Below are 26,992 nucleotides of genomic sequence, written 5' to 3'. Positions count from 1 at the left end.
TTTGCAGCAGATTAGGATTATCATCTATTTTATTTGATAGCCGTCCTGCCCTGGCATTTGGCCTTTGTGCCCTCAAAAATTTTACACCAAAGGCCAAGTGGCCTTGCCCCTAAAATTATGAAATCCCAAGCCTGTCTATCTAATCTATCTATGATCAATCTATCAATAAACCTATTTAAATGTGTTTAGCATTCATTGTATAACTGTTGTCGGCAGCCTATTCTACTATTTGCAAAATGTTAATAAAGTATTCATGAAGTTCAAGTTCATGAATGATAGGTAATCATTGACGAGGTTGCTTGTTTTTCTCGCGAAACCGCCAACCTGGCAACCCCTGGTAGTAAGTTTCTAGGGAGCAGCCTGTGGCTGATAGATAGACGGAGACAGATAGAGATCATAGTAAGGAGGAGAAGGAGGAGGAGAACTACAGTGTGACCGACTCCGCGACTTCTCGTTGTCGCTCGTCGGGTGGTGGCGGGTCCATGTCGCTCATTGTGGCCGCTCTGGCGGCGCTGCTCGCGGGCATCGTCATGACGGTCGTTCCCCTGCATGGAAGCTGGGGTCTCCTTCTGGCGGGCGCGCTGCTGCTGTCCGCGCACGCCGCGCAGAGGCTGCTCTTCCCCTACCTGTGGCGGGACGCATGCTTCCTCGCCAGGGTGGTGAGCCGCGGCGCGCGGCTGGAGCTCTACAAGCTGCGGGGCTCCGTGGTCACCGTGGCCGACACCTTCTGCCGCCGGGCGGCCAGCGTCCCCGAGCGGCCGTTCATCATCTACGGCGACGAGACGCACACCTACCGGTAAAAGAAAGCATGTCACTGTCATTGTTGTTAGTTACATGACTGCCCTCTGATGTTTGCATAAGGACCACAAGAAGGTTTTAGCCTATTTCATGTACAGTAAAGTCACATAACTTAGGATACAGCTTAAATAGGCTACAAGCTGCGACATTGTGTTAGGACTTGTTCATAATTATAATATTTAATAACGATAAAATACAATGAAAACTAAATTGATTGATTGATTGATTGATTGATTGATTGATTGATTGAAGACTTTATTAGAAGTTTGCATAGGAAAAGGTACAGTTTCATGACGGTACAGTTCACTGGTACAAGGTCAACTAAAAGGAGATCCTATAGTAAGCACTTTACTTGGCTTATTTGCACAGGAAACCATTAAAGTATCTATCTCTACAATAGGCATGATAGGCTACAATCATGATAAAATAGCCTACTGCATGTAATGTAAAAAAAATAGTTTTAGGTACAATAGCTTCATTTTAGCAGCAGCAGTTTTGATCATAATTTTCATATTGACCATTTTTAATTCACTATCAAATATTTTCAAAACATAGCTCAAATAACCGATCTGCAAGCTCACTTACCGCTAGGCCTACTGCAGCTAAGTATAGCCTATTTTTTTAAATGTTTTTAAAGTATGAAGTTATTAAATATGTCATCATAACTCATTTCTTATGTTGACCCTTTTTCATATCTGCCATGTGAAAGCTCTGTTTACAAAGCCTCAAATTCAAACAGAAAAGTATTTTCAAGTAGGCCTATGTCAAATAATTAAAGCAGCTCTACAGCTACACCAATGGTTCTCAATTTCTTTGGGCACCCTTGTAAATACCCCTGAATTACATTGCAAGGGTTGACACTAAGGTCTCAGAGTCATTTTATACTTGCCCAAAGGTCATGCCCACTTGCCCGAAAATAAATCGTCCATTAGAAAATGATGAGTAACATTTGAATTATTTCAGACCAGCACTTGCCCGGTCAGGCAACCTTAAAGCAAACTCCACCTGCCCAAAGGTTTTATTTACCTGCCGGGGGCAGGTGGGCAAGCCTTAGTGTCAATGCCTGCATTGTTACTATCACTTTATGTTATATTAACAGCATGTATATAAATCTTTCCCCCTAAGATACTGTATGTGTATGTCTTGAGGAAAATTTCACTTAAACCCCAGCATCTCTGTTCTGGGGGGAACATTCGCCAAAAATAGATGATGATCTACAAGCTCACAACTCATCCCAACTTGTGACGTGTTGTGAGCTTGTAGATCGGCTATTTTGGGTAAAAAGAATGCACCAAGTAAAGTGCAAGTGACATTGACACATTCCAGATATTATCAAAGTATTCTGCGTAGTATTCTAGCACCCTAGGCCTAGGGTGCCATGGCACCCACTTTGAGGAACCCTGCTCTGACTACACTTTAGTCAGGAACATTCACGTCAAGTCATTTAACCATTATTGCAAAATGGAATACACAACAAGCAGTAGCTTTTCTGAGCATGCTAAGCAAAATCAGGGATTTGTGAGCTTGTAGATCGGCTATTTCCACTACCTATGATGTTATTATCTTAATAAAAAGTTGTCAAAATATGTCAGTAATCTCTTTAGGTTATGTGTCATATCTGCCATGCGCAACTTCAAAGCCTACAAGCCAAACAGAAATGTAATTGTTAAAGACAAAAACACAATTAAATCATTAATCGCAATTATTTGAGTGACAATTAATCGTCATGTAAAATGTCATAACCGTGACAGCCCTACCCATCTGTGACTGTGATGTCACTGGTAGGAAGGTTTCAGAACTGTCCTCAGTCCTCCTCTGGCTAGACAGAAATGCTGCCATCGATCTTATAATAATTATAATAATAAGGTTCAAAATGGGTGCTCCATTAATTGCAATTATTCATACAACAATTAATTGTCAACTAAACATACACGCTCATATAGTGTTTGCATTTGGTGATGACATGTATCATTGTGTTCATTTTGTTGATGAATGAAATGCATGCATCCTTATTGTGGGAAAAGCTTTCACGGAAAATAGCAGATCTACAAGCTGACAAACGGTTCGCAGAGCAGAAGCTTGTGGATCGGCTATTTTCAGCGAAAGCCTTTCACACAGTGGCGTCAGTTCAGCAAAAGCTAGGGTATAGCAAAGATGGGAGTCCTCATGCAAAAGAGGCATTACATTTTGTATAACACGGTTCTCTTGTGATAATAGCCGATCTACATGCTCACAACGCCTCGCGCTGTGAGGCGTTGTGACTTGTGAGCATGTAGATGTAAAACTAGTTTTGTCAGTTTTTTACACAGGTTTCTATGGTTTCTTGGGCTGGATATGGCAGCCTGGAACGGTTGTTCAAGTGCAGCTAAACTTGGCATGTTAGTAAACGTGCCACAATTAACAATAATGCATTGCACCTGTGCAGCTGACCTGCGGAACCTGGGAATATACCATTCTGTCAAGATGGGGAGAATATAATTATAATAGCTTGTTAAAGTGACCATTTTGTTAAATGTTGCATTTGTAGTTATTGTACTGTAATTTAACAACATAATAACCAGCGCAGATAGACAAAGAGACATTCATGGATTTATATTTCTGGACCCAGGGTATGGCAGCTGCATACCCCTGCCATACCCAATTGACGCCCCTGCTTCCACACAAATAACAGAAAAGTGAAAAGACGCCCCGAGGGACTCCAGTCCACCATTTGGGGATTAAGCAGTTAATATCTGACTTTACCAACCTGCTGTTTACATTTCTGACGAAGTAACAAAGCATTCGATCAATCATTTATAGTAGTGCATTTATATAACGCCTTTATCCAAGGTTCTTTACAATGATTGCACATTACGTTTACCCATTCACACACACATTCATACACCGATGGCAGAGGAAACCATTAAGGCATTCAAAGGAGCTTTGTTGGCATGAGAAAGCATACGTTTACATTGCCATATCAAGTGTCAAAACATATTAAAAACAGTTGAAAATGGGGAACGTATATACAGTTGGAGGGGGTACAGAATTACAGAGCTATGACACATTATAACAGTTATATACATGTTATATTTACAGTAGGGTATAAAGGTTTTTGAAACAAATTGCAGCAATCTTTTGCAGTCGCTTTGGAACAAATAGCAGTGTTTCCTTTTTTTTCCTCAATAAGATTTAAATAGTACAGTATTTTCTGGACTATAAGGCGCACCTGACTATAAGGCGCACTGTCAATGAATGGTCTATTTTCAAACTGTTTTTATATATAAGGCGCACCTGACTATAAGGCGCACATAATAGACGCTACCGTTGCGTTATGCATCAAACAGATGGAGCTGTGCTAAAGGGAATGTCAATGTCAATGAATGATCCATATATAAGGCACACTGGACTATAAGGCGCACTGTAGTTTTTTGAGAAAATTAAAGGCTTTTAGGTGCGCCTTATAGTCCGGAAAATACGGTATACCAAAAAAAAGACTGATATTTAAAACATGTTTAAAGGTACAGTAGCTACTCTGTTTATATGTGCAGTAGGTCTAGGTGTCACTGGATTTCAGTGTCTTGCTCAAGGACACTAACTCTGGGGGAGCCCGGGATCGAACTGGCTGGGAAACCTTCTCGTTCCCAAGCGGCCACAGACATACAAAATGACAGGATAATAATATTACCAAAACCACAAAAAGCTACAGCCCTGAATGAGTATGACAGGCCTGTAACACAGAGAGGCCTTTTCCACCGGCAAAGAACCGGTTCTGGTTCTTTCTCCAGCCTATGGGATGGGATGAACCAGAGGTGAGCTTTTCCACCGAGAACCGAGTTGGTTCCGAACCGTAAAAGTTGGTTTGCGGCCGGTTCGCAAGAACGAACCAATGTTCCAAGTAAGTTGCCATCCCATAGGCGGGAGAAAGAACCCAAACCGGTTCTTTGTGGGTGGGAAAAGGCCCCTACAATTTTGTTCCATTTGTACACTCTCAGTGTTAAGCAAATACATTTTTTTTAGTTGGACTCTTACTCCTACTCCTTCCACAGTGTCATAGTATATCAGTGTCATTCTGTACATATTCTGAAGAAAACCTGGAGACTTGACATTCAGCAACTGGGTCTTATGATCAAAAAAAGAACATTCTAATGCATGGTTAGGGCTGTCACAATTATAACATAATCGTCTAATTGCAATTATTTGAGGTAATCACAATTATTTTTGCATAATCGTCATGTTGAGAAATGTTAATGTACTTACAAACACTTTCAAAAAGTAGTGGAAATAGCCGATCTACAAACTCACAACGCTTTGCGATGCGACGCATTGTAAGCTTGTAGATCGGCTATTTCCACTATCAATGTTCTTTTTTTTAAGTATAAAATTGTCAAATATGTCAGTAATTTCTTTGTATATTCAAGTTATGTGTCATGATTGCCACGTGCAACTTCAAAGCCCAAAAGCCAAATAGAAATGTAATTGTCAACGACAAATACACAATTAAATCGTCATGTAAAATATAAACATAATCGTGACAGCCCTATGCATGGTGTTTAAAAAAAGACACTAAATGTTTCCACAGATAAGACCAAGTCTTTGCCACGGACACATCTGTCCGTGTATGGACACATTGATGACCCCTGAATTCAATCGATCCATTGCTTTACAGCATGTATGGGCAACTAGCGGCCCGGGGGCCACATGCGGCCCCCACCTTCACTTATTGCGGCCCGCAGGTTAATATCGGAACACTGATAGATTGCAGGTGTTACAATTCTAAACATGCAAAAATGACCCACTTTAATTAGGCTATACTTCAGTCTATATTAGTAGCTCAATGACTAGTAGGCCCACTATTCTTTTTTCATGCCCAATATATTTGTATTTAGTTTCATTAAGTTAACATATATAACATTTGAAAATAAATATTTTCAGGATTCCAATTCAAAAATATCAAAAAATTATTCAGCATTCCAATTAAAAAATAGCAAATCTACAAGCTCAAAACGCACCGCAGTGCAACACGTTTTGAGCTTGTAGATCGGCTATTTTTGTATATACTGTATGCATTGTGGCCCTCTGGAGTGAGATATAGTGGCCTTCTCATCATCAAAGTTGCCCACCTCTGCTTCACAGGGACGTGGACGAGCGCAGCAACCGCGTGGCCAACGTGTTCCTGTCGCGCGCCGCGCTGCGGCGGGGCGACACGGTGGCGCTGCTGATGAGCAACGAGCCCGACTTTGTGTGCGTGTGGCTGGGCCTGTGGAAGCTGGGCGCGGCCGTGGCCTTCCTCAACACCAACATCAAGTCCAGGTCGCTGCTGCACTGCTTCCACTGCTGCGGGGCCACCACCCTGGTGGTCGGAGCAGGTACTACTTAACAGCAGTGTTTCTCAACCACTCTGCCTGCATGGGGACCTTTGGTGTGCCCCTGAGAAGCGTCAAGTGTGCCCCTCGAAACGGCTTGAAAGCCAGTATTGTATTTATCATTTTAAAAAATGATTTAAACTAGTGAAAACAGCCGATCTACAAGCACACAACGCCTCGCGTCGCGAGGCGTTGTGTGCTTGTAGATCTGCTGTTTTCACTACTGTTGTGCGACAGCCTTGTATGATGAAGCAGGGCTTTACTTTGCGAAGAAACGTACAGATTTGAAACTTGGATATACAAGGTTTCTTCCCGATAGTGATGATATTTACACCCCCGTATTATGTTGGTGTGCCCATGGATTCTTGGGACATGAAAAGTTGAGAAACACTGACTTAAGCCCTTTGCACACAGGCGCGTTTAACCGCACGGATAAAACGGACAATATAATTTTTTGAAAAGAAAACAATGATTCTCTATGACCTCATGCACACCGGCTCCGAATTAGCCGTGCGACGAGTGGCTGCCGCCGTGCGGTTTTTTCTCGATCGAACCCAGTTCGATTCGTGCGTCTTGTCGCATGCGGTAAAAAACTCATCACTCCTTTTATGACTCCTTTTTGGATCCGCAGCGCCGATTCCGCACAGCCTTGCACACCAAATCCAATGCGTTTTATTCATGCCGCAAACGAAAAAAACGCAACTGTCCTGTGTGCAAACGGCTTTACAGTATACTCACTCAGTCAGTATAAGAGCCGATGCATACCGTACTCCACTTATAGAGATGAATTTATTTCGGTTCGGTTCGGGGAGTCACACAATCTCGGCAGCACCGAACAGCCGAATTAAGGGGGTATCATAGTACAGTCTGCGGTGAAGAGCCATCACCGCGGACCTAGACATCTCTCCTCTGTTTTTACCTTCAGACATCTCCCCATGATCACCCCCGTTCACTGATTGGTCGATCTTGACCAATCAGTGTGCCCCCTGGTTTCAGAGGCAGACTCGCGATGATAGGACTTCATCGTGAGTCCGTGACTATGATGGCCTCCACTTGTTTTCTCATTTTTAGGTGATAGCTTATCACCTAAAAGTTGAGGTGATAGCTCTTCACCTCGGACTATGATAAAGCCTTTAATGACGGTACCCGCCCAAACCTCTGAATGAGTTCATATTGTAGTTTAGACAGAGCCGAACCGAAAAAGTTTGGCTCTAAAAGTGGAGTATAGAATACTGACCAAGGGCCTATAGCACTGTTTCACAGTGGGTCGGGACACATTTCTGGGTCATAGACCAAGTTTTATGGTTCATGACTTGAGTAAATGTCCCATTTTCTTTTCCTATATTTAAAATTGTTATATTTCAAAATATTTAAAACAAACAAACAAACAAATCTAAGAAATTCCATGAATATAAAAAAATATATATATGATTAAGATGTAGTGAAAATAGCCGATCTACAAGCTTGCAACGTGGCGCGAAGTGAGGCGTTGTGTGCTTGTAGATCTGCTGTTTTAACTAGTTATGGGTCTCGGGCAAACGCCTGATGTCTCTTTTGGGTCACGAGCCCGGTGTGGATTGTTGTGTGTGTGTCAGTGTTAATTTCGTCGACTAAAACTATGACGAAACATGTTTGTCGACTGCGTTTTTTTCACTGACAAAAACTAAATGAAAACTAAATGAAAACTAAGCTGTGATGACTAAAACTAAGACTAGATATATTGACAGTTTCGTCAACAAAATAAAAACTAGACTAAAACGTTAGAGAGGGACTAGTGGAGAAGAGAGTCATTTTATGTTTGGTTGCTCTCAGGTGTTAGATCTGCTATTTTCAGCATGCAACCAAGTGTAAAATCAGTCATTACGATGCCATCAAGGCCTGCCAAAATACATTTTAGTTGACTAAATCAACTGTAGATTTAGTCAACTAAAATCTCATGATATTTAGTCGACCTAAAATTAGACTAAAACTAAAACTTTTCAGGTGACTAAATTATGACTAAAACTAAATGACATTTTATTCAAAAAACTCTGACTAAAACTAAATCAAAATTTGCTGTCAAAAACAACAGTGACGCGTGTGTGTGTGTGTGTGTGTGTGTGTGTGTGTGTGTGTGTGTGTGTGTGTGTGTGTGTGTGTGTGTGTGTGTGTGTGTGTGTGTGTGTGTGTGTGCGTGCGTGCGTGCGTGCGTGCGTGCGTGCGTGCGTGCGTGCGTGTGTGCGTCCTAGACCTGTTGTCGTCCCTGGAGGACATCCTGCCCAGCCTGCAGGAGGACAACATCCAGGTGTGGTCCATGACGCGTGGCAGCGACTCCGCCCGCGTCCTCACGCTGCTGGACAAGATGGAGGCGGCCTCTGCCCGGCCCGTGCCCGCCGCGCTGCGGCACGCCACCTCCCTCAAGGCCCACACCCTGTACATCTTCACCTCTGGAACCACTGGTACTACCTGAGAACTAACCCTAACCCGTACATAACCACTGCTACTGTACCTACTGATAACTGTACCCTCCTGGCCCCCAAACTGTGGAATAAACTCCCTGTCGCACTCCCTAGCTTCCGCCGTAGACTGAAGACTCACCTCTTCAGACTCCACCTAGTCTCGCGTGGCCAGACTGTTGCCTCCGCGATTTGGTCAAATGCTCCCGGCATATAGTCTGGCAGACGGAAATAGAAACGATGAGTGCGAGATGAAGCGGAAGTGAAGCCCCCACGTCACTTCTGTTTCAGTCTCACATCACACATATTTATCATTATATAAATAAAAATCATATAAGCATGTTTAGCTTGCTGCTTAGCAGAAATTACATTTTAAAATATATTTTATTGAACGGTAATGCCCGTTTCCATTACTCGCCGTTAGGGAGCTGCTGTTCCAGACTCTATATAGCATTCAGAGATTGTGGAATAGTTGTCTGGCTACGCGAGACTAGACTCCACCTAAACCCATAGCACTACTGTAACACTCCCCTTCCCTCAATGACCATACATGAAGCTAGATAGAATTTTCCATTTTTTTAGAAACGTTTTTTCTTTTTTTTTTTCTTTTACTGATTAGGTGAGTGGTCTACCTATGTTATTGTTTTTTCTAGATTGATATTCGTTATGCATTTGTTATATTGTTGTTGATGTACTAACATATTATCTTGCTTATTATAGTGATGTATTACCTGCTTATTGTAAGTTGCTTTGGATTAAAAGCGTCTGCTAAACTGTAAATTGTAACTAACACTAACAAGCAGGGCAGGAATTTCATGGAGGCCATGAAGGCCATGGCCTTGTGCCCCTCAGTTTAGCCTTGTGCCCCTCAGTTTGGCCTTGTGCCCCTCAAACCAATGGCATGACCTGAGGCCACAGTGGCCTTAATGCCCCAGCTGACTGTACCACTTTCTCCTCTCTCTTTCTTGTAAATATGTAGACGCTTGTGTCTCTTTCTTGTCATGTAGACTCCAGTGCCTTTTGTTGAAATCTTAACTTCCCAGAGTCCCCATCTTTAAACCAATCCAGTGACTTTGATTGGTGCAGGGCTGAGCATGGATCAGATTGTAAATATCATCATTTATCTATTTAAATCCTGTTTTATTTGATGGTCTTTGATTGGTTATTTGATTTGGCCTTTGTGCCCTCAAAGAAATGGACCACACCAAAGGCCAAGTGGCCTTGCCCCTAAAATGACGAAATTCCAGGCCTGCTAACCAGGCACGCAGTCGTGCACACATAGACATCAAAGGGGGCTTGAGCCCCTACCCTTTGATCCGTCTGTAAAAAAGTTCCCTCTCCAGACCAGGAATGCAGTTTTTACTATGGTGAAAGAACTGCTAATGCCCTCTTTCCATGCCATACCTGAAGGCACAATTCAAGAGAATTGCCTTGTCCAAAAAATAATTGCCCTCTCTGTGTTGAAATCAAGCATCGGAAATAGCCGACCTCCATGCTCACAACGCGTCGCAGCGTTGTTGTGAGCTTGATTCGCAAATGAATTCTGTCCTACCGTTTGAATTTTCCCCATTCAAGTCAATGGGTCAGACATCTAAGAGGGGGGGGGGGGGGGGGGTACAAGGGCACGGTGGCACAGTCGGTAGCGCTGTTGCCTCACAGCTAGAAGGTCCTGGTTCGATTCCCGCCGCTGGGGTGTGTTCTCTCCTCTGCGTTATTAGTGCCCAGGCTGCCCACACCCTAGGTGGGATTGGCGATTGAGCCTTTCTGTGTGGAGTTTGAATGTTCTCCCTGTGTCTCCTAGGGTAGATACCCTCATAAAAACATGCAGTAATCCTGGTCTATAATGCCTCCCCCTGCTATAGGGACCGTTAAGGAATCGTACCGTTAAGGGGGGATCGTTAAAGAACTGGAATTGTTAAAACCTGGAAGGATCCCCACCCTAGTAGCAGACCGTGATAGAAGCCCAAATAATCATCCGTCATCTTTATGTGTTGTTTCTGTGCTCTGTGATGGAGGGACTTAACACACAAACCAACGTAAACAAACCAACTCTGTCTGGGCAGAGGCAGCATGGATCTTGTTTGTGTTCGTAGGTACAAAGCTCAAAGCTGGTATGAACCTACATAAGCCAAGTCAAATATTTTCATGTCACGGACTCTCCAATAATATCTATTTGTCCCTAATCTTCATTCTCCATCTGAAAAGGTTTTGTGGCGGGGGATCCCCGTACAACAAAAATATTTCGCGTATTATTTCAAGATCTCTTCGGAAATAGCAGATCTGCAAGCTCACAAACTAACAGGGGTGTAACGATATAGTAATGAATTTGCAATGATCTATATCGATATGCAAAAGCAAAATACCGTACGGTTTGGCTTTGTATCGGTTCGTTTTACAAAGAAGATCGCAGACAATCGATTGTATGGAAACTAAGTATTAGTGCCTTTTATTTAGCAATTTCAAGAGGGAAACTGAAAAAGAGGGGTTTAATTACTTTTCCATTCCATATAGCTACTCTTGGTCTATCGATAAATGTGTCTAATCTCTGTGTTCAGGTCAAGGTGCGGGTTTGTCTATATGTGTTGAAATATAATGTCCATGTATTTGCTAGATAATCACAGTGTTTACATATTAACAGCCATAATAATAGTTTTTTCCCTGAAAAAAACTGCACTATTGACACGTTTCACACAGATTTAATTTCTTTGCTAAATAGTTACTATTTTGATTTTAAATCATTGAATCGAATCGTATCATATCGCCATGAATGAACCAATATCGTCCATGTATCGTATCGCCAACCATGTATTGTGATGCGTATCGTATCGTTATTAAATGTATCGTTACACCCCTACAAACTAACATCGCCACGCGTTGTGAGCTGGTTTAAGGTGCTCATGTTGCCTATGGTTGCCTCTTTTGGGCCTGTTTTCCTAGACCTGGTTGCTTATTTCTCACAACATCTGGTCAACACTGTGTCCAGCAGGCACGTGCACACATTGGTATCAAAGGGGGCTTGAGCCCCTGCCCTTTTATCCATCTGTAAAAAGTGCCCTCTCCAGACCATGAATGTAGTTTTAATATGGTGAAAGAAATGCAAATGCCCTCTTTCCATGTCATATATGCCTTGTCCAAACTCTCCTGAACTTGAATGCAGCATCTTATGTTGAAAGAATTGCCCTCTCTGTGTAGAAATCCATGCCGTTATACGTATTGACTTTGACGTATTATAGTTAGTTCAGTGTGGTGTCAAGCACCGAAAATAGCCGACCTCCAAGCTCACAACGCATCACAGCGCGACGCGTTGTGAGCTTGATGGTCTGCTATTTTCGATATATTCACCAAAAGGCCCTTTTAGAAATTACAGCCCCTGCCTCTCTTAGGCCTAGAATTATTGAATGCTTTAACCAGTGAAAAATAGCAGATATACAAGCTCACAGTGTGGCACCGAGTGCCGCGCTGCGAGCTTGTAGATCTGCTATTTTTGAAAAAGTCGTGAAAATGTGTGCAAATCTTTGAATATATGTATTTTTAAAGCGAACGTTTGTAACTAAAAATTTGGTTCTGGGTGGTCCCTGGAACTAAATATGTTGAATGGGGGTCCGTGGCCAAATAAATATCATTTTGGGGGTCCTTCACATGAAAAGGTTTGTGAACCACTGACATAGTAGTCTCTCAAGAACAGACTAACTGAGCTCCAGTTAAGTGAAAAATACCTTTTCTTTGACGATGGCTAAGCCAGATTGCTGACATAGAAACATAGGTTTTTCAAAAAAAAACCTTAGAAGGATTCAAAAGACACTTATAGAATTGGGTCAAAATTCAAATTTTCACGATTTTTCAAAAATAGCAGATCTACAAGCTCGCAGCGCGGCACCGAGTGCCGCGCTGCGAGCTTGTATCTGCTATTTTTCCATAGTTAAAGCATAAAACAATGACACACAATAATGTGTACCCGTTCTAAATGGGTTAACATTCTCCGCACGTCCCTGGTGTCCAGGTCTCCCCAAGGCTGCGGTCATCACCCACCTGCAGACCCTGAAGGCGGCAGCGGGCTTCTGGGCGTTCGGAGCCTCGGAGAAGGACGTGGTGTACATCCCTCTGCCTCTGTACCACAGTGCGGCCTCCATGATCGGCATCGGAGGGACCATTGAGCTGGGTAGGCCCTAGGATCCATGTCTGTGTTGTCTAGGGATGGGACGATGAGCGATATTATCATTTATCGTGATCAAAAAACACTCACGATAATTGCATTGTGGAGTTTTAATGTATTGTGATATCGTCCTCCGTCATGCACTGGGTTCTATTCACCTTTTATTTGCCGAGCTGCATATCAGGTACCTCTTAAACCCTCTATAATTAGTAAAAGGTACTTGTAATATACGTACTTGATACAGTCTTTTTTCACTCTATCAAATGTCTTTGCCAAAAAATAGCTGATCTACAAGCTCACAACGCGTTGCAATGCAACGCGTTGTGAGCCTGTAGATCACCTATTTTTTGGCAAATGTTCTGCCCCAGGATAATGGATTTTGATTATCACAATAATATCGTTTATCGTGATTTCTTTTGTCACATTAATCGTGATATGAAATTTTCATATCGTCCCATACCTAGTGTTGTCACTGCTGTAGCATCCTACTGACAGTCCTACGTCCTCCCACCGGGAGGACGTATTTGTAATGATTGGTGAAGCTCTTGGAGCGAGTTTTGTGTCAATTACGATCCGGCATCTGGGTCAAGACTTGTCTCTCACATGAATGTTTTGTGACTCTTCCAAGTTCCAAGCATCCAGTGTAAGAAAGAAGCCTCATTTGTGGTCCATGGGGTGATGGTGGTGTGCGCAGAGAATAGCCAAACTAAGTCATTGTGTTGCTTTTTCGTATCATTTGTCCGTGCTGCTCCTCGTGTGTAATGACCTTAAAGGCCTGTCCATAGTATCTCCGAAATGTTCTGTGAGTTGGACTTTCCGACGTGCAAACTAGACAGAACTCTCATTCGGTCTAATGCTTTTCAGAAGTCACATCAGTCGATTACATAATAATCCTTTTGGGCCAGCTTGTTAGCAAAACAGAGCGGTCCTTTGACAGGGCCCTGTGTGGCTCCAGAGCGCCGCAGCAACAGCGCAGTACAGTGGAGCTGTATGATGTGATGACGATGAACAAAGAGCCTGGCCTCACTGGACCCCGCGTCTCACCATTAAGGGCTTAATGAGCAAGGACGGCTAGAACCACACGTGTACGGGAGGACACAGTTAGCTTGTTGTTCAAGCAGCGCTCCGTGCGTGCGCGCGCGCACACCAGCGTTGCCGGGTTTTGTGAGGGAAATAAGCAGACATTGGTCCCTATTTTCGCCCATGCTAAACCCTAAACCAGGTGTCTTCCAACGTTTTCAGGCCAAGGACCCCTTAGCTGAGAGAGAGATGAAAGTGGGACCCCCACTGCATATTGAATAAAATTGTGTTGCAGATTCAAAAAGTTCATAGATTTCTTAGACAGCTTAGACTTGTTTGACAAGACTGTCATCATGTTGGAGTAATGTGTATTTTCAGACATTAACCACTTGAACCATCAAATACTGCTCTCCCTTTCCCTCAACAAACCAGCAAGCCAAAAATAGCTGAACTACAAGCTTGCGACACTATATCTGCTATTTTTGTCTGCCATGGCCTTTTTTTACTATTTTGAAAAACATTTTGAGATGAATGAATGAATGAATGAATGAATGAATGATTTTATTTCCGTGTCTGGCTGCCTTTCACAGCCCATCCCTTACGGGATTATTCAGACACAATTACATAATGTTTTCTTTTTTTTTCCTTTTTCTTTTTCAGTGCCAACAAGCTGACACAAAACAAAATAAAGTAATAATGCATAATTAAGATCAAAAGTACATCAATTGTTGTTCTGAACGAGAGTGGAGGGCAAGAGAGAGAGAGAGAGAGAGAGAGAGAGAGAGAGAGAGAGAGAGAGAGAGAGAGAGAGAGATAGTTCAAATAGCTGATCTACAAGCTCACACCGTGTCGATGTAGATCAGCTATTTTAAGTATTTTAAAATGTTTTTCAAAATAGTAAAAAAAGGCAAAGACGTTTAGGGGTTTAGGATTTAGCATGGATGAAAATAGGGCCCTGGTGTCTATGAAAACAATGGATAAGAGTGTCTGCTTACAACTTGTAATTGTACATTTGTAGTCCTTGCACTTTACTACCCGTTTACACCGTCTTATTATTCATTATGTTTGTCATTGTTTAAGCTTAGATCAATGTATCTCTTTAACCCTATATTATGTACCTGTCCTACGGTATGTCTCATACTGCTGTGCCGGCCGAGTTATTCCCCTCGCTGGATCAATAAAGGTCAGGGGACAATGTCCATCTGTGTCAATGATAAGACATCGTGGACAGGTTAACCTCCGTTAGGCTTATCTGTACTTATCTGTTTAGTCTGTTTGTTTGCGTTGTCCCCCCGAAAGAACTGCACAACCCGCGGTTCTGTACCTTCCGCTTGGCTTGTGTGATGCGCTTTTGCCGCGACCTTTGGGTCCCAAAATCCACCTCTGTTTGTTGAAGGAACGCTGTCAAAAGTTCACAGGCGGATCGTTGATGCTATTTGTGTGGCGGGATTGGCCAGAAATAAAACAAAGAATAAACAGTCTATCCGAAGTGTGTACAAATGTGACCAAATGGACTTGTGTGGGTCCATTTGGTCACATTTGTACACACTTCGGAGGTAGATTAACCCAGAGAACCCTCTAAATCAGTGGTTCAAAACAATTCAAATTCAGGAAACGACCCATAAAAACGACCATGGGTCCCGACCAGTACTTTAAAACCAGAGTTCTCTTTTTAGTGTCAAGGATGCCCAAATTGATACATATTTGGAAACATCTGACAATGTTTTGTGCCAGGGATGCCCAGAAGAGAAGATTTGTGTAAAAAAAAGTCCTAAGAATTTTCTGAAAAAGAGAGAGAAAAAAAAGAAAGAAGAATTAATGTTGCTTTATGATGTAATCATAAACTATCATGTTAATATGCAGGTGAGAAGCCAGAGATGTGAAAACAAAATATATAACGATCAATCTGACCAATAAGAATCATTGTGTTTTAATTCCAGGCGGGACGTGCGTCCTCAAGAAGAAGTTCTCCGCCTCGCAGTTCTGGAACGACTGCAGGAAACACAACGTGACCATCTTTCAGTACATCGGAGAGCTGTGTCGCTACCTCTGCAATCAGCCCAAGGTAATGTCCACACCACACAACACAACACAACACAACAGCACACGTACACGCACAAAGGTTCAGTTTGAAATTTGGATTCTATAGCGGGCGCTCTACCTCCTGAGCCACTGCCGCCCGGCATGAAAGCATGTTGCACAGCGAAAATAGCCAATCATTAAGTGGTCAAACTAGCAATATGTTCAAAAGCATCTTCCATGAAATCTTAATAGCCTCTGATATTTCATGTCTGTGGTTTCTTCACCTGGTTGGCAGTATGTAGAACAGCAGGGAAGATATCACTAAAACATCATCATTTTACTTTACATTATTTTACATTGTTTAGGAAATATCACTGGTGTGGGTGGGAGAGGGGGGGCTCCTTCCACATTGTTTCACAAATCACACATTAGGACTTTGCCATACAAACATTTTAAGTGGTAAGATTGTATTTTTGCTTGAATCCACACACACACATGCGCGCGCGCGCGCACACACACACACACACACACACACACACACACACACACACACACACACACACACACACACACACACACACACACACACACACACACACACACACACACACAGATGGTTATCTGAGGTCAGTTAGGAAGAACAGTAGTGTGTGTGTGTGTGTGTGTGTGTGTGTGTGTGTGTGTGTGTGTGTGTGTGTGTGTGTGTGTGTGTGTGTGTGTGTGTGTGTGTGTGTGTGTGTGTGTGTCTCATAGCATCACTGCAGAGAGGAGAGTAGTATTTGTAAGATTAAAGACAATTAAAAAGTATGCAAATACAATACAAACATCTCAACTTTCTCATACTGACTGGGTTAGTATTGTGTATAAGCTATAAATAGATACAGTATAGATATGATATGTCCTGTGTCTATTAGCAGTAATGTGGGCATACTGTATCAGCTATCATCCATGAATAATATATACTGTGTACTGTAGGCTGTACTGCTGGGGTCTTCAACGTTTTCAGGCCAAGGACCCCTTAGTTGAGAGAGAGATGAAGCAGGGACCCCCACTACCTTTTCATAGATTCCATATAGTTTCCTTGTTTGACAGCACAATCATCAGTGTATTTTGGATTCATGTCATTTTGTGTTTTCAGATATTTAGCCACTTTAACCGTCGATACTTAATAAACTTGACCTTTCACGCTGTACTTAGTCTGCTCTTTTTCCCCCTCTACACGAAACTTCTTTGACAAAAATATCCGATCTACAAGCTCACAACGCCTCGCGCTGCAAGGCGTTGTGAGCTTGTAGATCTGCTATTTTTGGCTAAAGTTCTCAGAATATGGAAGTGGTTAATATACTGTAAAAATCAGGAAAAAAAATCTATCACACAAAGATTTGGAGGACCCCCTGTAGTAACTCTGAGGACCCCCTAGGGGTCCCCGACCCCCTGTTGAAGACTGTACAGTATATCGTTGCTCTCGCGGGGGTAAACTTTGTATGTCCAACATTGTTACTTTTTATCATTAATTTAAAAACATTTAAATAGTGAATATAGCCGATCTACAAGCTCAGATACGCTCTGAGCTTGTTGGTCAGCTATATTCACTCAGGGTTCCCACGGTCATGAAATTCCTGGAAATATTTTGAAATTAGAAAAAAATAATTCCAGTACTGGAAAAGTTTTGGAATTGATCAAGGGTCCTGGAAGGTCCTGGAAAAAAATAGCTATGCATTGTCTTTGGTTATTACCTCTGAAATGACAAATTAAACATGGGCCAAATTGTCAAATATTAGGGGCAGAAACTGTGAAAATAGCCGATCTACATGCGTTGCGAGGCGTTGTGAGCATGTAGATCTGCTATTTTCACAATAGAACAGTGTTATACAAAATTCCTCAACTCTTGGTGCTCGTCAGGGGGCCGGGTCCCCAGTTAAAACATGATTATTTCGGGGGTCACAGCCTGAAAAGGTTGAGAACCACTGCCATACACTACCTGCGCATAGGAGTAAGCGACCTGTTATTGAGCTGAATTATTGTTATATAGTCCTGGAAATTGGGTTAAATATTGTGGAAAGGTTTTGGAAAAGTTTTGGAAATTAATTGGTAAAAATGTGTGGGAACCCTGTTCACTATATTTGTGCAAAAAGTCAAAATATGGAGTTACAAAGTTTCAAGCAAAGATATGCTGCATAACAGATTATCCCCATCGGATGTGTCTGTGAGCCTCATATTTTGTATGTACAGTACAGTGTCAGCCATCTACACAGTGGGACTATGTACGTGCGTGCGTGCGTGTATGCTTGTGTGTGTGTGGAGCAGTCAAAAGCGGCCTTTGTTCAGGCTCAACACAGGCGGTCTTTGAGCACGGCAGTCTGTCAGCCCCGGCTACGCATGGCATTCCTCCTTACTCCCATTCACAATGTTTACTGGGAGAACTGGTGGCTCTCTGACGCCCCTGTTTGTTTGTGTGAACAGGCAGGCCGCAGTTACCAGACCATTTCAGCACCAAAACTTAGAGCCCCAAACGGCCCCATGCTACAGGTCATGTTCTCGTCGCCATGCTAGGCTTGTGGTGGACATTTTTGTTCAAATTCAATTTCTGCCACGGACATACACACTTAGTGGACAATAATATTACCAGAAACACATAAAGAGCCTGCCTCAAATTACCAGAACAGGTCTGTAGTGTACGGGTCCATTTGGTCCCATTTGTACACTCTCAGAGTTAAGTGAGTCCTTACAGATAATTGTGTACTTTTACTTGCAATGGGAATGGAGCGGTTTGCTGCCATTTGCGGACTTCTGCAAAAAAAGAAAAAAAATCTCCATTCCCATTGAAAATGCATTGGCAGAATCCGCCCCCCATAAGTAGAATAAAAGTGTGACCATGAAGTAAAAATAAATGTGAGCATTTTTCCCACCCCTGTCTGTCTATCCCTCCCCTCCACTCCAGGCAGAGGGGGAGCGTCACCACAGCGTGCGTATGGGCGTGGGGAACGGCCTGCGGCCCGACGTGTGGCGGCGCTTCCACACGCGCTTCGGCCAGGTGCGGATGTGCGAGCTGTACGGCTCCACCGAGGGGAACCTGTGCTTCATGAACCACACAGGGCGCATCGGCGCCGTGGGGCGCTCCAACGCCATCTACAGGGTGAGTGCTTTTATTTTTATCCTACAATTTTGTGCCCATTTTTCACCCAGTGCCAATTGCCTAAGCTGTAATCCTGGGCTCTGCTCTCCCTCTGCCAACCTGGGGATGGCCCCGAACTGAGCTCATGCTTCCTTCAGTGCATGAGGAAAGAGCAGGCCACTTCCTGACACGGGGGGAGCTTCCCCCAGTTTCCGGTAGGACGCAGGGCGTGGAAGGAACACGTTATTTCAACCAGTTCCTTTCCCCTCCATCATGTGCCCCGGCTGACCAGGGGGAGGCATTATAGAGACCTGGATTACTGCATGTTTTTGTGAGGGTACCTACCCTAGGGCATTGGTTCTAAAATGGAATACAAATGGAACTAAATGGACCATGGACTTTGGTTCCATTTGTATAAATTGGGGTCTCAGAGATAGAAATGCCATTAAATGGCAAACTTGAACCGGGGAATACTTAATAAACTTGACCTTTTTTTTACCAGTTGCGAACGGCTGCTGCCTGTAAGTGGTTTTTCAGGGCAATTTTAAAGGATGCTAGGGATCCACACTCCTTTAAAGACCCTTGGTATACAGTATATAGACAGGAAATTGGGAGATACACACTGCAATGGTCGCCGGGATAGGGACTCGAATCCGCACTCTCAGGCTGCAATGGAGCCTAAGTGTCCGGACCGCTAGAGCAGCGGTCGCCCATATCTCAGTGGTACTCAATGGGCGGACCGCGAACTGCATTGCGGTTTGCGGACCACGGCGCATCAGCAAAGTATACTTTTCATAATATATATTATTTGTATTAGGTGGTAATTATAAAATAACTTTCCACTGCAGGCAGCGCTGTCTGCGCAGGGACTGCTTCTCTAGGAGCCCACAGGTGGTTGATTGGGGTCATTGAGAGTGCCGACGTTTGCCAGCAGTCTGGCAACAGTAGAAGCTTAGATTTCAAGCGTGAATGAATGAAAATGGCATGTTCAAAGTGTGAAATAAGTGAAATAACAATAATGTCTGCACACCAGAATGCTGCATGATGGGCGCAGCATTCTCGTGTGCAGATTTTATTCTTTATCTCATGTTAAAGTTTTTGATCCATCACCCAGCCCCACTTGGACAGGATAGTCTTTTGTCACTTTGTGACACCTTTTTCATTTCGGTGGACCCTGAAAAATGTAACCTTTGATGGGAAGTGAAAATAGCTTGTGGAATTGCCTGTAGATCTTAGGTCTTTGGAGACAAAAGGTTTTGGAACCACGTGCTTGACATGAAAAACGTTTGAGAATCACTGCAGTAGGGGAGTGTCAGCAAGAGGCAGTCTCCCTCAGTAACCTGGATGTCAACCTCTTTCAACACAAGCACATGGCTACTCTATTTTTATCCTAAGTGGTGGTGGTGGGTGGGGTGGGGGGTTATTTACTAAGAATACCACAGTCACAGTGTATTATCCAGGTCGCTGGGTCACACACAGGTAGGACAGGCATCACTGAATGAAAGAGACAGTGGGCTGAATCTCTAAGCCCTACTCAGATCTACAAGCTCACAATGCGTTGCTTTGTGACACACTTTGTGACGTATGCATATACTGTATCGTCGTTGTCGGTTGGAAAACTTGTATGTGTTAAAACCTTCCTTTTCTGTTATTATTTAAAAAAACGGTTTTAAACTAGTGAAAATAGCAGATCTACAAACACACAACGCCTCGCGATGCGAGGCGTTGTGTGCTTGTAAATCTGCTATTTTCACTACTTCTGTGCGACACTTTTGTATGATGAAGTAGGGCTTTGATTTAAGAATGTGAGGCGTTTAAGCATCGCAAGGCGTTGTGTGCTTGTAGATCTGCTCACTACTGCTCACTACTTCTGTGCGACACTTTTGTTTGATGAAGAAGGGCTTTGATTTACGAATGTACAGTATGATTTGTAAACAAATATCCTTAATCTAAAGTAACTGCAGTGGAGTAAAAGTGCAATATTTGACTCTGAGATGTGGTGGAGAAGAAGTATAAAGTATTGGCAATTGGAAATACTCCAGTAAAGTAAAAAAAAAGAATATCGCAGAAAAGTACAGTACTTGAGTGAATGTACTTCCACCACTTGCACTAAGCAGAGGTACAACAACAACATCCCCAACTAAGTGTAGAAACCAGACCCCAAGAGTACCATTAAAAAACACACTAAGGATTTGACACCAGTAGTGAGTATATTGTCTCTATCGGGTGGAAACCTCATCATACGCCCAGAACTGAAGAATAGTGAACATTTGTGCAAATCTTTGAATATATCTTTTTTTAAAGCGAACATTTGTAACTAAAACTTTGCTTCTGGGCATCCCTGGAACTAAATATTTTTAGATGGGGGTCTGTGGCCAAATGCATATCATTTCGGGGGCCTTGGACGTGAAAAAGTTCCACTGACATAGAAACATAGGTTTTTCAGAAACCTGTTATGATTTAGGAGACATTTATAGAATCGGGTCAATATATTCAAAGACTTGCTGAAATTGTCATGATTAAAAAAAGGGTTAAAGCATAAAATAATGGTTAAAGTAATAATGTGTCCTAATGCGTTCACGGTCTAAATGGATTTAAAAAATTGCAAAAGAAGCAGATCTACAAGTTCGAATCGAGTCAAGTTCGAATCGAGTCGAGCGCCGCGCTTCGATCTTGGGGCTCTGCTACTTTTGCCTCTTTTGTGATCACGTACGGCTTTAATTTATTAAAAAAAAAAACACACTCAAATTTAGAATATGGAGATACAAGGTTTCTGCCCGACAACAACGATGTTGTATTCAGAATAATAGGAGCTGGCACACAGAATGGTTGTCTGTCTGTTAATCCCTCAAAGCTGCAGTAAGGTTAAGAGCATTAACATTTAATCTGTTACCGTAGCCATACAGTTTTACTGATCAGCCAAAACAGAAGGCACTTAAATCATCTTCGCCCCCCTTTCTGCTAATTTGATTATATTCTTACGAAACTCCTGTCCTTCACCTGAACAATTTGGAACGTTGCACATCATGGCACTCTCTTGCTATTTTAAGTTTAATATCATTTTAATCAACACTTTGTACAAAGCACTCAGTGGTTCTCAACCTTTTCAGGCCGGGACCCACAAAATAATCATATTTGAACTGGGGACGGCCCACCCTGACAAGCACTTGGTTTGTAGAAGTTGAGGCATTACATTTAGTGTGACTCGCTTCCACAGATAAATATTGTGAAAATAGAAGAACATGGAAGACCTACAAGCTCACAAAGCCGGTGTTGTGAGCTTGTAGATTTTCAAAAATGTTGCAACCACTGATACCAAGTACAGTCGAATCCTCAGTGTTATTTTACAACTTTTGTTACTCTGGGTCCATTTGGTTACATTAGTACACTCTCAGAGTAAGGAGCCGTGTTCCCAAAGCGGTGAAAGAAAGCGTGCCTAAAAACGTTTAAAGTTTAAAACGGGTTTAAAATATTTCAACTCAAACGTCAAGCAGCTTCAAGCAGAGGAAAATGCCACACGTCGTGAACGCTGTTTTTTATTTATTTATTACAATTTACAATTTAGGCATTTAGATACTCTTAATCCAGAGCGATTTACAATAGGTTATAGGCAATACATCAACATCAATACATCAAATGCATAGAAATAGTAGTCTAATAAAAACATAGGTAGACCAAGAACCTATTCAGTAAAAATGTTATAAAGCTATCTAAATTATGTGTATGGTCATTGAGGGGTAGCAAGTGCTACAGTAAGTTCTATGGGCCAAGGCGGAGTCTGAAGAGGTGAGTCTTCAGACCACAGCGGAAGTTAAGGAGTGAGTCTGTCGTTCTAAGTGTATTTATATTTGCATTTATATTTACATTTCTTTTTTTTTTATGAATAAAATGTAATTTTGTCCAATGTGTATGGTAGGCAATGTTTATACAAAATAACCCACACAGCTGTGGTGCTGGTTGGAGGTAGAACTTGGTGGTTCGGTAGGACACCTACTGGTCGACAAGTGGTACTGCCTAAAGGTCAAAATACAATTTCAGGCATCAGTGGTAGAAATGTCAGCCCTCGCCTGGGGTTGGACATGGAAGTTACAGACATGGAAGTCATAACAAAGAATCATAAGGACCTCTGTTTGATATGCAATAGACCACAAACCCCCATTTGGTGGCATCTTTAATTGCTGGGCTCCCAATCCACACTGTCTACTCTGAGAGTGTACACATGGAAATGTTTACATTTGTACAGTACTCTCTGTGTTCAAAAATAAATTGATGTACTTGGATTGAATGCTGATTTGTTTCTTCTTTGTTTCTTGCTCCATTGTTCCAATAATGAAAACTAAATGAAATGAAAGCTAAATGAATGCCCTTTCAAAAAACACTTTTCCTTATTTTTTTTTTCACAGCTCCTGTTCAAGTATGACTTGGTGCAGTATGACCTGGTGAAAGACCAACCTGTGAAAGACCACAACGGTTTCTGTCAGCGAGTGAAGAAAGGTAAGGAAGTAACCAAGTACCTTTCCTCCAGGGCTCAAGGACAAATGTGTCAGTGGAAAATTTTAGATTTTCTTTTTCACACACCATTATAATGTTCTTATTTTGATCGTAAGACCAGGGGTCATTGCCATGTTGGCTTGTGTGGTGGACATTTTTGTCAGCCTCTTTCACACACTTCGTTTTGGGATTAACTTTAAAAAAAAAAGAAAAAAAAAACATTAAACTTGAGCCGTCGTTCATAAATCGAAAGGAAAACAACTGCGTTTAGGATATCATTTTAACAGTCTCTAATAATGAATATCTATAATGAAGCTCTTGGACCTAGAATCCTCTGGAGAGAGCCCAAGACGTCGACAACCCTCTTGTAGAGCGTGCCTTCAGTCCCTCTGGGACCGGAGTATCACTACTGGGAGAGTATTTTTTGCAGGTCGTTCAGTCCGATGTATCAAAAAAGCACCTCGGTTAAGAACCGTTGGTCCGACCAGTTTAACATTCACCAGGTTAACATTCACCAGTTTAACATTCACCAGTTTAACTTTCACCAGGTTAACATTCACCAGCGTCAGGCAGGTTAGATAATCACTCGTGTCACAGTTACTGAGGTTAGGGTTAGGTTTAGGGTTAGGTTTAGGGCATAGTTTTACTGAGGTTAGGGTTAGGATTAAGGTTGAGGAGCGGGCGAATTGAATGGGCCAATCAGGGCTTTAGACTTGAGGCACGTGGTAGGCTGGTCCGGTCCCAGCCCCCCCCAGCCCCCTCCCTTCGGAGCTGTTCTGCCCACGTGAGCCGCTAGTGGACTCTGATTGGTCCGTGAAAACTGTCATGGCGGAGTCAGACTCGACTCGAATTCTTTTAATAAACTATACAATAGTGCCGTTTCATTACGTTTTAATACCATTTTGCACTAACGTAAACATGCAGTCATATAATATGTTATGAGAAATAACGTATTTTTGCAATGTCACGCCACGTCGCCGTCGGGGGCTCTAAGCGTGTGTGTGTGTGTGTGTGTATGTGTGTGTGTGTGTGTGTGTGTGTGTGTGTGTATGTGTGTGTGTGTGTGTGTGTGTGTGTGTGACGTCAATAGGCTTTAGCCCGCCCACGCTGAAATAGAATCTCCGTCCCCAGGATCAGACTCTATCCGAAGTGTGTGATAGAGTCTGACGCTTGCAGTCAGGCTAGACTTTTGTCACCTCCGCACAGCCAATCACAAGCTTCCGCTGCCTTAACCAAGGTGCATTTTTGATACACTCGGACTGAACAACCTGCAAAAAACACTCTCCCTATCACTACTAGTGTAAGCCAGCCTAATTGGCTTCCACTAACCAACACGACACACGCGCCAAGTGAGCACAGTCGCGATTATCTTTGTTTGTTTTTCTGTTGCCCCCGTGCAGGCGAGACGGGGCTGCTGCTGTCCAAGGTGAGCGCCACCAGCCCGTTCTTCGGCTACGCCGGCAGCAAGGCGCTGACGGAGAGGAAGCTGATGAGGAACGTGTTCGTGACGGGAGACGCCTACGTCAACACGGGCGACCTGATGGCCGAGGACCAGGACGACTTCATCTGCTTCAAGGACAGAGTGGGAGACACCTACAGGTACTGTAGGCCCGTCACAATTATTACATGATAATCGTCTAATTATTTGACATGATCACAATTGTTTTGTCATAATCGTATCCATGTTGAAAAACTTTCAGATACCGGTATATTCAAACATTTAAAAAAATAGTGGAAACAGCAGATCTACAAGCTCAAAATGCGTTTTGAGCTTATAGATCGTCTATTTCCACTATCGATGTTCTTTTTTAAGCATAAAGTTGTCAGATATGTCAGTAATTTCTTTGTATATTTGGATTATGTGTCATATCTGCCATGTGCAGTGCAACTTAAAGGCCTACAAGCCAAACAGAAATGTAATTGTCAACGACAAAAACACAATTAAATCGTTAACCGCAATTATTTGAGTGACAATTAATCGTCATGTAAAATGTAATAACTCTGAGGACCCCCTAGGGGTCCCCGACCCCCTGTTGAAGACCCCTGCCCTAACTAATTATCAGTGCAATGCCAATCCAAAAAGTGTCCATTCGGTCAGCGCAAAGGTGTGAGAAGTGAAAGAGCTCACAGCAGAAAAACAAACAGCACAAAGAACACAACCCTATAGGAATGTCATTAGAGGTCAGAGTCTTCTCTGCCAAAATCAATTTATTCCAGGTCAAGTTACGGTTGTCCTGGCCAAACGACCGCTGTGTGTCTGGTCGTAGGTCTTTCCGCCTGTAATGGTGTGGGTGTGTGTTTGCTTATTGGCTGATGTCAGGTGGAAAGGTGAGAACGTGGCGACCACAGAGGTGGCGGAAACACTTGGACTGGTGGACTTCATCCAGGAAGTCAATGTTTACGGCGTGGAAATTCCAGGTATTGTGTTGTATTGTGTGTGTAAGTGCGTGTGCGTGCGTGCGTGCGTGCAGGTTGATTAAAAAGTACAGCCTCTCCCTTCATGGAACGTTTGCATGCTGAAATAAAAGACGTTGTTTCATGTTTGAAGGACCCCTTAGCTGAGAGAGAGATGAAGCAAGGACCCCACCTCCACTACATGTTGGATTCATGTTGAATGTGTTTTTTCAGACAAAACCCCAAATACTTCGTAAACATAACCTTTGGCTCAGAACATGGTTTGCTCTTTTTTTCCCGGCTAATGTTCCCCACAGAATAGGGATGCTAGGGTTCAAGTGGTGTGATATTAATAATAATAATAATAATAAAGTCTCTGAGGACCCCCTAGGGGTCCCGGAATCCCTGTTGAAGACCCCTGGTCCACACAGTACTGAACAGAGATGTGTGTGTGTGTGTGTGTGTGTGTGTGTGTGTGTGTGTGTGTGTGTGTGTGTGTGTGTGTGTGTGTGTGTGTGTTTGGTCAACAGGAAATGAAGGCAGAGCAGGGATGGCCGCCGTCATCATAAGAGCAGATCACACATTTGACGGGAGGAAGCTGTTTGATCACGTGGTGAACGACCTGCCAGCCTACGCCCGCCCCATCTTCATACGCATCCAGGTAAGAACCCACCGTCTTTTATTTATTGGTGCTTTTTAACCAGCTTTTCTCACCTGGCTCACCTGACGAATTATGCAACCACCCCCAATTGTATAAGTTATGTTGTATTAACATACCCTACCATACAGATTGGTCACAGAAATAAGTCTACCATTACCAGAACATTTTAATTGGAAATTGCAAGTGTGGTTGCCGTGACACGTGCTGACCATTCCGTCCGTTTATGCCCATATATGGAGATCCCTGATGTCATCAATATCAATAAGCCCATACCTTCAAATGCCCAAATTGACATATTGTGTCAGTCTCGTGTGGTCTATGATGTCATACATCTATCTATGATGTCAGCGTCTCCATATTTGGGAAAAGTTTAAATTTGAATTAAAGTCAATGTATTTAGGTGTCTAGGTAACTGGGTTTTTTGAAGGCCATAGCCCTGAAACGGCTGGGATTCTGGGTGGGTAGGGAGGTAGGTAAGTACCGGTAGGTAGGTGACACCTACAGCCAATGAGGGACCAGCCTTCCTGGTGATGATGTCAGCAGAGTTTGGTATAGAGT

At 42.9% G+C, this 26,992-nt stretch overlaps 1 protein-coding gene across 1 annotated transcript in view; it reads left to right on the top strand.

Annotated features, from left to right (window-relative positions):
* The first annotated feature begins 376 nt into the window (after positions 1-376).
* slc27a6 (solute carrier family 27 member 6) overlaps positions 377-26,992 on the top strand; it is a 29,877-nt gene continuing 3,261 nt past the window's right edge. Inside the window, exons 1-10 of the mRNA XM_080742639.1 lie at positions 377-796; positions 5,914-6,146; positions 8,372-8,581; positions 12,579-12,737; positions 15,692-15,816; positions 18,715-18,909; positions 23,292-23,382; positions 24,780-24,978; positions 25,700-25,797; positions 26,304-26,434. Of these exons, the coding sequence (XP_080598765.1) occupies positions 483-796; positions 5,914-6,146; positions 8,372-8,581; positions 12,579-12,737; positions 15,692-15,816; positions 18,715-18,909; positions 23,292-23,382; positions 24,780-24,978; positions 25,700-25,797; positions 26,304-26,434 (1,755 nt within the window). The 5' untranslated portion in view covers positions 377-482. The remainder of the gene's footprint in view (positions 797-5,913; positions 6,147-8,371; positions 8,582-12,578; positions 12,738-15,691; positions 15,817-18,714; positions 18,910-23,291; positions 23,383-24,779; positions 24,979-25,699; positions 25,798-26,303; positions 26,435-26,992) is intronic.

The sequence above is a fragment of the Nannobrachium achirus genome (genome assembly GCF_963921795.1).
Source record: "Nannobrachium achirus genome assembly, chromosome: 15".
Lineage (NCBI taxonomy): Eukaryota > Metazoa > Chordata > Actinopteri > Myctophiformes > Myctophidae > Nannobrachium > Nannobrachium achirus.
The sequence above is the reverse complement of the archived record's forward strand: the minus strand, read 5'-3'. Positions and strand labels throughout refer to the sequence as shown.